This window comes from Cajanus cajan, chromosome 1 (assembly GCF_000230855.2).
Source record: "Cajanus cajan strain Asha chromosome 1, NIPB_CcT2T_4, whole genome shotgun sequence".
NCBI classification, from domain to species: domain Eukaryota; kingdom Viridiplantae; phylum Streptophyta; class Magnoliopsida; order Fabales; family Fabaceae; genus Cajanus; species Cajanus cajan.
In genome coordinates this window covers 34649310-34662540 of record NC_138517.1, presented here as the reverse complement: position 1 = coordinate 34662540, position 13231 = coordinate 34649310, and the positions used below count along the sequence as shown (strand labels likewise).

The window sequence follows — 13231 nt, the reverse complement described above, 5'->3', positions numbered from 1 at the left end:
GTAATTTCATACGATATCCAAATAGCATAATGTTTGACATCCAAAAACAACATTAGACTGTGTACTCATCTAAAAGGGTTACTGTAGGAGTTAAAACAAGGATATCATGTAAAATTCCAAGGAACTACATGGAATGTCACTATAATTTGTCTTAAAAAAAAAAAAAAAAAACTTTCAAATTTAGAATTCTAGCATTCCCTTAAAAGTAGCTTAACTCAACCAATAATCCTTTAGAATTAGGTTTGAAACTCCACCAAACTCTTATGGTTCATGAGATCATCAAGGGCGTAAGGCATGTTTATGTATGACTAATTTTGAAAAGATGAGTTAAATTCTTCTATAGAGAAAATAAGCAAAACCCTTAATTTAGCCTAATTTTTATTTTGTTATTACAAACACTTAATCTATGTAATTGTGTGAGATTAATAAACCTTTTGATGAGAACATGCAATTTAAGCCATGGTGGTCCTTTGATCAACGGAAAATATAATACCATGTATTCTAGCACTTAAATATTCTTTTGTAGTTTTGTTTTCAACTTAATTTTTGGTTTACTTTCAAGACAGTGTTTGGAGGATAATGCCAGAATAGCTGTTTGAACATGCGATCTTATTGAAAATAACATTATAGCAAAATCTGTAGCCCAAGTATTCTCCAACATGAAACTCTAGCTCTTACTCAAATATATATCAACGGTAAAAATCATGTGAGATTCGTAAGAATTTAAAGTGAGATTTCTTAAGTATACACTTAATACACAAATTTACCAAGGCAATTCTCATCCTTCTCTATTGGTTCAGCCTATGTAGTAGTATCTTGAAGCATCTTTTTTCTTTGTATTTTGATATATATGCACGTGCAATTGTTTCTGATACCCATTTTAATCACCTCTCAGTTGTAATTTTATCACTGGAACTAGCATCAGGGGAAGCGTAACAGAAGAATTGTTCCTACGATCAGCAATGCTACTGAGCATATTAATGCCTGCAAGATCACCAGAGCATTCAGAAAATGAAGAAAGAAAGTAAACTACATGAATACATAGCATCTACTACTAGAATAATACCAGCAAGTAACATACTCTCTAACACCAAAAAATATTATATGATCCTAATTAATCTTCATGTGGCACATAATTGAGTTTTATTATCTCTTTCTTATAAATGGATATTTTTTTTTAAACAAAGTGAGGAATGTTAGTGACAATTTAATACTCTTTTCATGATATTTTTCTTTATTATTAACCAAAATTTATTAAAAATTATAAATTTTGTGAATCTTACATTTTATTTAAACATCATTATATTTGGTTATAGATTCTACCAAAACTTGTGATTTTCAACAAATAATAAAAGAGTATTAATAAAAAAATATTAAAATAAGTATAGCTAACATTTCTCAAAATTTGATATAAAGGACACATGGCGTTACAAATTTACAATAATCTAGGATTATATAATAATTTTTCTTCTTGTACACTCTTTTAAAATACTCTTTATTACTGGATAGGCCTAAAAAGACCTAAATATACCTTAATAGTGTGTTTGGACGAGGAATTTATATAGGGTAATTCATTTATTTGAAGAATTTCAAATTCCTTAAGGTGAAATGCTTTGTTTGGATGAGGAATTTACAAAGAATTTGAAATCCAAGCATTTGTAAAATTCCTTAAAATAGAGTAATTCATTTATTTGAAGAATTTCAATTTCTTTGAGGTAAAATACCTTGTTTGGATGAGGAATTTATAAAGAATTTGAAATTCAAGTATTTGTGAAATTCCTTGAAATAGTAGAATTTCAAATTCTCCCAAAAGAGTAAGAATTTGAAATTCCTCATACTTTTATCTTCTTATTTCACTTATATATTTTATCTTATCTCTTATCTCTTCATGTTTTTAATTATTGAATATTCAAAAATATATTTAAAATTATTAAATATTATCTACTATTAATTTTTAAAATTATTAAATATTTAAAAATTAGTTAATATTTATTTTTTTAAAATTTAATTTAAAAATCTCAACATATAAATTATTTTTAAAATCAATTTTATCATGGTAGAATCAAATTATCATATCCAACCTAACAATTTAAAATTTGAGAAATTTGAATTGACTTATCTAAACAAAATATTTTAACAATGATAGAAATTGAAATCAAAGTAATTCAAATACCAAGAATTTAAAATTCCTTGAATTTGTAAAATTCCTCGTCCAAACACACCATAAACAATTGAAAGATTAAGATATTCAAGTATTAAGATTTTTACTTAAATATTATTTTATTTTAATTCCCTCAAGTCCGACGATAAAATTTGTAGGGTCATTATTCAATAGTTGGCACCGGTTAGGTAATATAAGTGTTTCCTCTGTTTCCTATGAACATCAATAAAAAAAATTCAAAGAATGCTTATTTTTTTTTTTCTTAACTCTTTGATTGTAGAATTCTTAGAATAGCTTTGTGTTTTCATCATATCATACTCTTTTGAATATATTTTTTATTATTAATCAAAACTTATTAAATTTTATTAGTTTTATACCTTATTTAAAGAGTCTCAGTCAAAATTTTGTAGTTATGTTTTATAAAATTGTAACCACTTCTTATTTAATGTGTTAAAGAAGAGTGTGTTGCTATGCTAAGAATTATTGAGCATAGCAAATGCAAGCAAGAGCAGCCAGATAATTAAACTAGAGATGGAAAAGAGATGTTACAGCAATTGCAGAGGCTCCTAATCCTGCTCGTTCCCTAGGATCCTTCTTATAATAATTTCCAAAGTAGAGCATTGTTGCATAGTACCACAGAGGTGGACATAGAAATCCAAGAAGAAATCTGTAATTAAACACACAAAACCATAAATAGAAGAAGAAATTGGGGAGAAGAGAATATGAATTACTTACGAGAACCATCCAATTCCACAGCCATAACATGGAAGAGGTTTGTCATAAAGTCCCGTTTGGAAGTCCTCTGGATCTCTGATTAGTGTATAGTTGCCCTTTTCATGTTCTGCAGCATCTATTGCTTGACCTATCATGCCTATAAAAATTGTTTACTGACAGCATAAATGATAAGTGAGACCTAAAATAAATAGACACTTTTGCTAAAATATGAGATTTATTTTGTCAACATATATGACTTTTTTTATTTTATAAAATCTAATAACCAATAATTTTTTTTAAAAGGCCTAGAGTCTGAATTTTAGTAACCTTCCTTTTGGGTCCAACCTGATTGCTAGAGCAAACTAGTATAAACAAATTTAGTGATGAATGTAGAGAGACACTTTTGTTGCAAGTGTTTTATTTATGCCCCAAAAGAGGACTTGCATTGTCATCACATGTTTCTTTGAGTCAATGTTGTATATCATTAATGAGTTTGTTATGCAATCATGGATTGGATCTTACTCTACAAGGAGGAGTAGCTTGTTCAAAATTTATTAGCATGTTTCACAATAAATGGTAAAGTAAGTTCATTAGACTACAGTGCCAGAAAAACTAGGTCTCAGGATCCAACTCAAAGAACAAAGGGTATGTAAGATTATTTTGCCTAGATACATACTATATATATAATACAAGAACAAATAGTGACACTGGAAAATGAATGTGGAATGATGAACATTACCTTCAAAACTGTACAAAGATAACAAATTCAAAAAAAATAATTGTCAAGTCTGCTAGATATTGAACAATTACAAGTACTAAAGTATAGTCTAGAAGACCTAAATCCTTTCAAGCAATATGCATATTAATACTTGCATTCCACTTTAATTAAAGTATGAAAGCAAATGATGGATGAATTTTGGAAACAAAGTAAAACCACTAGAAAGTAGATATTAATTTTTGAATATCAAGTGTACCAACACATACTCATTTGCTTAGACAGTCATTACCTCTAAAAACTGAATAATTTCGTGCAGATGGCCTTAGAAGGTCAAGATGCTTATCAAATGCTGATGTTGCCAATTCCACACCATTTCTCAAATCAACAGTCTCTTCCATACCGCAACCTGTAGTCAAACCAAATCACATTTCATGTGAGTTGCATTGTTTCTTTGTTGAGTTCCAAATGTCTTATATAAGTCATGAATGCAGTAACATTGTCAAAGTGGAAAATCATGCATATGAATCTGCCAAGACAAAATTAACAAATCTTGTTTCCATGAAAAACCATTCTGTCCCTGATAATTTAATTTATGTTGGTCCATGGATATTTTAGTTCTGTGACAGAATAATCTTCCTTGCAAATTTCTTATATAAAGGATTAATGTCTATAAGTTGGCTACCATAAGTCCATGTCATGAAACTTTTACTTTTATTTTAACAAATCAACAATAATAGTAGTAATTTTATCCTAATAAAAAATGTTAACGACACACTCTCTAACACCTTTTTACTAATACTTCTTTTATTATTAGTTGAAAATCACAAATTTTGATAAATTTTATCGCTAAATAAGGATAAAGACTTATTATATGATTTGTGGAACCAACAAAATTTATGCTTTCCAATGAATTTTTAGTCAATAATAAAGAGAATATTATGAAAAGAATATTAGAGAGAGTGTAACTAGTATTCTCATATCTTAATTGCAGCATTAGATTAAATAACATGACCTAATTTCTCAAATTATCCAAACAAGGGAAAAGTACATGTAAGGCTTGAAAGAATTTCTACAATATCATTCAAATCTCAAATATCTCTAGCCTATCAAGCTGGTGCCTGTATATTATTTAATTTACATTGTTTGAATAAAATCTCACACTGGCTTATATGAGAATTGAGAAGGATCAACACTGAATCAGAATAGTCAATACATAATACCACATTCTGCACATTGGAAAGGCAAGATAAATAAAATAACCAAGTGCCATAATGCTGTTTACTTATTACAATCTAATATGCTTATCAATTCCTTTTTGCGGAATTAGTTTTTTAATAAGATTAATAAGAAAATGTTTTGGCATTTTAGTACCTTTATCCATGTTTTGTAGAGATACTTTACAGATTCAGCCCTTCAACATTTAAGTTTCCTGTTTCACAGAATTTAAGGACACTTTAGATAAAATAGTTATTTGTGAGACCACCATGTTTCACTTCAAAGGTAAATTTATAAAAGATAAGAATCCATAGCAATTGCAGGATATGGTATGACAGTTTTGAAGACTTTGAATCTTAGCCAATATTTAGAATGTATGATTTAAAGAACTCAAGGGACTGTGCAGCTATTCCAAACACCGACCCAAGGCTACCATACTTCGGTGGAAAATATCTGAATTTTTTTTTCTTACAAGAGACAATACATAAATATCATCAAAGCAGTACCAAAACTCTCAAGTACATATATTTTTCAACATTATGACTTCTAAGAATAGGGGAATTAGTATTCTACATGGCATTCAGAGTCCTTCAGGATTGCAATATGTTACTAAGAACCTTAAAATATTTGTTCAAGGTTCCCTTAGAGGAAAGAGGCTTTGAATTACAAGGTTTAACATTTTTGACTTGTGTGAACAAAACATTTGAACCAACAAAACTATTACCCGTCTATAACCTCAACCATGAAAAATTAAGAAACTGATCATGCACTGTACTGCAACTGGTATCCATAACAGAAACAAAGTTAGAAAGCATCTACTTAAAGCTATCCAGAACATGATAAAATAGTAATGATAACGATGATGATGGTCATGATGAAAAGAAGAAAAAAAAAGGATTTTTTAAAGATGGCAACGAAACATCAAAATTCAAAATGAACAAAAATTTTAAGAAGGAATTCCCAGAAGGCTAAACAAAAGGCAAAACCAGAATTAAACAAACAACAAAAACAAGAGAAATCCAAAGAAACACTTGCCTTGAAAAAGCAACCAGAAGTTCCACTGATCAGAAGGGGGAAAGGAACATAAAATAATTTTGGAAAAGAGAACTACTTTATATTGAAGAGGTGTTCTTCAAACATGATAAGCAATTGCTGTTACCCCATTTTCCTCTTGTATTATAAGCGCATCTCAACACAATAAAAGTTAAGACATCTCCAAGCAGAAGAAAATTGACGATGTCTTTGTCTTCTTAAATCACAAAAGCCTTAATTTAATACATCAATTTGAACAATAAATAACATTTTTCTATTTCTTCCTTTTGGTGTGATGTAAAATGTCTTTGTCACATAGTCAATTGTGCAATTCTTAAATAACAAATGACAGTTGATTTACGCAGCCTCCTTGCCTTGGCTTGGTTCCACAATTTTGTGCTTAATTTCCTAACTATAATTTGTTATCAAATAAGAATCATTGCAACCAAATTGTAATTGACTATTAATTAAGAATAAAGCCCTTTTGTTTGACTCTGCAGTTTTATTTTTCGTAAGTGTGTTTGTTTGGTCAATGGTTAGCCCTGGCTAGTGCTCGGTGGTGGTGAAATCATTTTTCCACCCGAGATTAATGGACTTTTTGACCATTCGGACAGTTTTGAAAATAAATTACTAGTGTAGTTTTTTTAAACAAAATTTTCATGTTGAGTTAGTCAATGGAAATGTCTCAACTTAGTGGTGTTTAATTTTTTTTAGAATTTATTTTAAAATATTAATGTTAACGTATCACATCACATAACATCAATGTAAAAATATATTAAAATATATATTTAAAAGGTATAGTTGTAACTCATAGTAATACCCTTAATTTTTCTTTCTTTTTTAATAATGTAATGACTTCTATATCGACACCACGTGACATCTTGTAATTAATTTTTGGGCAAAAATTTCAAAACAAAAAAAATAAATTAATACGAAACAAGGTGTTGTTAAGTTGATTAGTGATGTCCTTCGTTGACCACCCTAAAAATAAAAATTGTTTCAAATCAATCTTATTTTATAATAAATTTTAAAAACTACTCTACAAATGACAAAAAGATGAGTTCAATGGTTTAGCATAAAATATTTGTACTTATTATTAAGATTAACAAATATATATATATATATATATATATATATATATATTTATTTATTGAGAAGGGGAAGGGGAAGGGGAAGGGGAAGGGAGGATCTATTTATTTTAAAAAGCAAGTCTACTATTCAAATACTTGTGTTCTATATAAAATTTTAATAATCCAATCGTTGAATTAAAAGTTTTTAATATAATTAAATTTATAAATTTTTTAAAATTTTGAAAATTGTATGATACTTCGTTATATAAATTCCAATCAACATATAAAATATTTCTATGATTATGTCAATTTGAATTAATGAAATGAAATATTATATGATTTTCAAATTTTTTAATAATTTGTAGACTTTATACATTAAGAACTATTAATTTAAGGATTGAATCGTTAAAATTTGATGTAAAACTTGAATTATTAAATGTAATAAGTTAAAGTAGACTTACTCTCAAAATAAGTGGATCTCTCTCTCTCTATATATATATATATATATATGAGGAGGATTCAAACGACACCGGTGTAACTTTTACTAAGTGTTACACCGCTCAATAACTTTATATTAAATGTGAATTTTGTAAATTCAACCGTTAGATTGAAAATTCATATCACTTTATATGTGTATATAAAATTTTGTTAAAATTGAACAATAACTTGAAGGTAATCAAAGTGTTCATATTTTAGTATATTTTGAAATAAATATATTACGTCAATTTTGTTTTATAAGAATGAAGTATCAAATCATCTTGGATTAATATAAAATTTTGTATATATGATCTAAGACTAAAGAACTTTCAATCTAATGATTGAATTTACAAAATTCATAATATAAAGTTATTGAGTGGTGTAACACTTAGTAAAAGTTACACCGATATCGTTTGAACTCTCCTATATATATATATATATATATATATATATATATATATATATATATATATATATATATATAATGAGGAGGGTTCAAACGACACCAGTGTAACTTTTACTAAGTGTTACATCGCTCAATAACTTTATATTAAATGTGAATTTTGAAAATTCAACCGTTAGATTGAAAGTTCATATCTCTTAGATCATATATATCAAATTTTATATTAATCTAAGATGATTTGATACCTCATTCTTATAAAACAAAATTGACGTAATATATACATTTCAAAATATACTAAAATATGAACACTTTGATTACCTTCAAGTTGTTGTTCAATTTTAACAAAATTTGACATATATGATCTAAGAGATATGAACTTTCAATCTAACGGTTGGATTTTCAAAATTTACATTTAATATAAAGTTATTGAGCGGTGTAACACTTAGTAAAAGTTACACCGGTGTCATTTGAACCCTCCTCATATATAATAGTTTGTGTATCATCTTGATCTTCAATAAATTGAGTAGATTGATCCCTTAAACTATTTACACCCTTGGCACTCAAAACTAAGAGATTTATGTACTACATTAATCTCATGCCAACTAATCAAATCGTTGATAAAGCACTAAGAGACTCATCAAATATACATGTGACAAATTTTGACCGACTTATAAATTGTTTCCTTGCAATTAGTTAGAACAAGACTCTATAATTTATAAAATAACCATAACAAAATTTACAAAAAATAATATTTATAGACCTATTAATATTAATAATGATATAAAATAATTTATAAAATTATAAAAAATAAAAAAATTTATATTCATAATATCACCCAAACTTATATACAAAAGACTCTAGAGATAAAAAAAAAAATTAATATTTACATTCATTTAATACTCTGAATCCAGATAATCACTGGATTTTTTTTAAGGAGAGGTTCGATTCTAGAATAATTAATAATTGGATTGTGGATTTATATATGAATAATTTAATATAATTGAATAATGATTCTGAGAACAAAAATACAAAAATATAGGTATTTAGTAGCAGTTGCGTTTGGTAAAAGAACATTTTAGAAGTGTGAATAGTCAAAGTATGTAGTTGAAAATCGAAATTGAAATAAATTTATACTAATAAGTAGTAAAAATATTTAATTTAGAGGGGGTTGCTCTGTGGCACGTGATTGTCATATTATTTCTGATTTATTTTATAAGTTGTTTAAATTTTAGTAAAGTTGCTTCTACAAGCAACTTTGCTAAAATTTAAGTAATTCATAAAGTAAATTAGAATTGATGTGACAATAATGTAGCACAGAAGATTATTTAGAGCATTTGTAATGGAAGTTGTTTATAAGCAATTTTCTGTGCTATATCACTGTTATATTAGCTCAGATTCACTTTATGAGTTGCTTAAATTCTAGCAGAATTGCTTACAAGCAATTCTGATAAAATTTAAGTAATCCATAAAATGAGCCAGAACTGATATAATAGTGATGTGAGACAAAAGGTCGTTTATAAGCAACCCTCTCTTATAAATAAACCCCACCGAAGATGTTCTTAGAGCACCTCCAGCGGCAAGTTCTTAGAGCATTGCTTACTGACAAGCAACGGTGCTTAGAAGAAATTCCCGTTGGAGTGATCTCACGTGGCAACCCAGTTGCTTAAAAAAATTTCTTTGTTGCTTCTCCAAGCAACGGTGCTTAGCACTGAGGAGAGGCATTTGATTGGTTGAATCGGATCTACGTGGAACCTCCAAACAGCCAATCCCGACAGCCCCCGCGCCAGAACCCCCTCCCCCCGCGAACCCCTTCCGCACGTGCAGCTCTTGACCGGACCCCCTCCCCCTGCGCGCAGCTCCGACCAGACACCCTCTCCCTGCGCGCGCGGCTTCGACCGGACCCCCTCCCTCTGCGCGCAGCTCCGACCAGACCCTCTCCCCCTGCGCGCGCGGCTCCGACCGGAACCCCTCTGGCGCGCAGATCCGTCTGACCAGACCCCCCGGCGCGTGCGGCTCCGCGCGACCAAACCCCCCAAGACGTGGCAGTGGAGAGAAGAAGAAGAAGAGAGAAGAGGAGAGAAGAGAGAAGAAGAAGAAAACAAAAATAAAATAAAATGATGAAAGAGCCGTTGGTGAGAAGAAGAAAACGTAAATAAGAATAATAATAATAATAAATTTATTATTTTAAATTAAAAAATTATTACATATTTAGAATATTATTTTTTAAAATTAAATAAAATTTTACTTCATATGTAATAATTAAAAAAATTAATTTAAATGTACATTAATTTTATTGAAATTTAACATGGTAAAAATTTTATGCGGTTGTATATGATAAAAAAAAACCATAACATGCTGATAATATTTTTTACATGCTTATTTTTATATTAAAAGCACACGATTATTGATTCATATTTTTAAAAAATAAAAACATTTCATGTTTTTTAATAAATTGAAAAGTGTTGAAAAAATAATTTAAATTTCAAATAAATCGAATAAGTAAAAATTTAAAAAGTTATTTTAGAAATTTGTAATATTTTAGATATTATTTTTTTTTATAAATTTTTATCAATTTATTTTGTAATTCTTTTTATTATATAATTTTTTTTATTGTTGTAATTTTTTTATTATGTAATTTCTTTTATTTTTTATTCATATTTATATATTATCTATAATAATTAATTTTTTAAAAATTTATCATAAAGTATAATGTGAGTTGTCAAAAAGTGTAGTATGAGTTGTAAAAAAGTAGGAGTGCTTATAAGCAATTGTCATTGGAGCAAAAATTGTAAAAATATAGTATGAGTTACTTATGAGTGATGTGGCACAATGGAACCCATTTAAAGTGGTTGGGCGGAGATGCTCTTAGAAAAGAAAAGAAGAAGTGGCACGTGGATAGCTTATAGTTGAAGGAAGCTTTGTGGTGGGGTGCCACGTACGAGAACACTCTCCTTCCACTCTCTTCTCCACCCTTCTTTCACCTTTTATATAACTGTTTCCCCTGTAACCTTGCTCGTTGTCGTTGCAAACATGGGCGAAGAAGTTAGGGTCACCGCTTCGCACAACCCAAACACCGTAAACGACGATGAGAAGCTCGAATTCGATATTTACCCTTTGAATTGTTACTATTTTGGATCCAAAGATCCTATTCCCTTCAAAGACCCCACCCTCTCTCATCGCCTTCTCAGGTTTTCTCTTTTTCTTCCAATTTTATTTATATATATATATATATATATATATATATATATATATATCTCACTCTCTCTTCTTTTTAACTTTTTATTTTATTTTGCATTCAGCTATGCTGCCCGAGGAATGCGTACTTGTGTCCAGGCTGTTTTGCTGGTTCGTTTCATCTTTTTTTTTTTTTTTTTTTTTGAATTTTATGATGAATAAATGTAATTTCTTGTATAGCTAAACGTTATTTTGATTTGAGAACATAAATGTTGTTGTACCAGGTTGAATTGTTCAAACATCCGCATTTGTTGTTGTTGCAAGTAAGAAATTCCATCTATAGTCTCCCCGGTGGCCGATTAAGGCCAGGTGAATCAGGTATCAGATGAAGCTCAAAGGTTGAAATTCAAAGCTTTGGGAGTGTTTTTGTGGAGATTAAATTTTGTGAATTTGCAGATACTGATGGGTTGAAGCGTAAGCTGGCAAGGAAGCTTTCTGTTGAGGAAGATGGGGATGGGTTAGAATGGGAGGTATTAAACTTGTTTTATTTAGTTGTGAATTGCAACCTTACATTGTGTAGATTGTAGAGCAGCTGAACTGTGATTTACTTGGATTAGGTGGGTGAATGCCTTGGAATGTGGTGGAGGCCTGATTTTGAAACGTTACTGTATCCTTTCTTGCCACCTAATGTAAAACAGCCCAAGGTACATATTTCCGATGGCATGTTTGTGCTAGTTCTGATAGGAGATGTCCTAGTTTCTTAGTCTTGCTTTGTGATGTAGGAGTGTACGAAAGTCTTCCTTGTGAAGCTGCCAGCCAGTCGAAAGTTCATTGTGCCGAAGAACATGAGGTTGCTTGCAGTCCCATTGTGCCAAGTTCATGAAAATCACAAGGTACAGACTAAGAAAATCTGTTTGTATGAAAAGTCTATAGGCTGTTCTGATAAGTGATATGATTAAGGGGTCGTCTGGGAATACTTCTCTAGAAACATTTCTAAGTGAGAAAAATAGGAACTAAAAATGAAATAAGTTTTTTCATTTGTTATTAGCTTATGCATAAACGAATTTGACAAGTTAGTTTATTTTTTCTCTTAGAAGTATTTTTTAGAGAAGTTTAGTTAAAGAGGTCCTAATCCTTCGCTGTACTATTTGGAAATTAGTATATGTGGCTAGTGTGATGTTTACCTATTTGAGTTCATTTATGTTTATAAATTGAAACCATACTCTAGGATAACATGGTCTGAAACTATTCAAGGATATAACAATCCCCCCCCCCCCGCGCCCCCTTCTCTCTTCCCCCTCCACCAATTTTGTGGATTGTGGTTGACTTCATCTGGAAGTACTGTTTTGTTTTGCTGAAAACTGAGGACATTGGATGGCTGTGATCATGTCTTGTCCAATATCTCCTATGGCATATGCTGGAGTGTTCAGTGGATGATTGGGTTGACCCTTTTACCTGTGCATTTTACAGACATATGGGCAAATTATATCAGGGGTACCACAGCTTCTGTCAAAATTCTCTTTCAACATGATTGAATCTTGATGCCTGATTGTTTTCTATCATCCAGAGTGAAGTGATCTCATTAGGTAGCCTCTCAGTCTGCGACTAAGGCTTTGCACCTTAGCATCCGCTCCTTATATGCTGCGCTGCCAGAGACTTGTATATATCATAGTATACATATCATACCTTTCTATACGAAAAATGACACTGTAATGTTGAAAATAGCCACATATATTATACTCATGGTTAGTGTAAAATTTTCTTCAGAGTAATGGAGTTTGATCAGTTCTTTCATTTTTGTTTTCACTTGACACGATGGCACACATCAACTTGCATAGACATCATATAAATATTAGCATTTTGTTTCTAAGTTTCTTGGAAAATATAAATTGAAGGCAAGGAGTTAGATCTTCATTAGGAACTGGCTGACCGAGATAACTGCTAGTTCATCAGCATGTAACTTGATATTGTGCAAGTGTATTCATTTAAAGACTTTGTACTTTTGACTCTTTGATGGCTATGACACGAGATCGTGACTTGTTGGCATAAAATCTATAAGACATACCAAACAGCTTGTGAGGTTTTGGCACTTAAGATGGTGTTTTGAATGCAAGGATCCAATGATGCTAGAATATATGCTTGAAACCGATAATCTTGCCAATACCTAAACGGAGAGTTTGGACTGGTTTTGACACGTTAGGGAGGGAGCCACGTTTGCTGCGAAAGGAAGTAATGTTTGTAGAGTTTTGATGTACACAATGTTGAAA

General features: G+C 30.2%; 2 protein-coding genes across 7 annotated transcripts; one reads left to right on the top strand and one right to left on the bottom strand.

The window, feature by feature from the left end:
• Nucleotides 1-592: 592 nt before the first annotated feature.
• On the bottom strand, nt 593-6142 carry LOC109804303 (large ribosomal subunit protein eL20z). 6 transcript variants are annotated; one of them, XM_020366112.3, is made up of 6 exons: nt 5844-6140; nt 4965-5022; nt 3883-3999; nt 2897-3023; nt 2711-2828; nt 593-984 (listed from the first exon to the last, which is right to left on the bottom strand). In XM_020366112.3, exons 2-6 carry the CDS (start codon nt 4972-4974, stop codon nt 922-924), a joined length of 435 nt encoding a protein of 144 aa, XP_020221701.1. In that variant the 5' UTR covers nt 4975-5022; nt 5844-6140; the 3' UTR covers nt 593-921. The 6 variants fall into 6 exon arrangements, with proteins under 6 accessions (XP_020221701.1, XP_029128163.1, XP_020221702.1 ...); XM_029272330.2 differs by having other exon boundaries at nt 2897-3032; nt 5844-6138; XM_020366113.3 differs by lacking the exon at nt 4965-5022 and having other exon boundaries at nt 5844-6142.
• Nucleotides 6143-10743: 4601 nt separating this feature from the next.
• On the top strand, nt 10744-12758 carry CFIM-25 (homolog of CFIM-25). The gene is made up of 7 exons (XM_020365339.3): nt 10744-10978; nt 11090-11135; nt 11249-11342; nt 11421-11494; nt 11582-11668; nt 11747-11857; nt 12435-12758. Exons 1-7 carry the CDS (start codon nt 10821-10823, stop codon nt 12504-12506), a joined length of 642 nt encoding a protein of 213 aa, XP_020220928.1. The 5' UTR covers nt 10744-10820; the 3' UTR covers nt 12507-12758.
• Nucleotides 12759-13231: the final 473 nt, after the last annotated feature.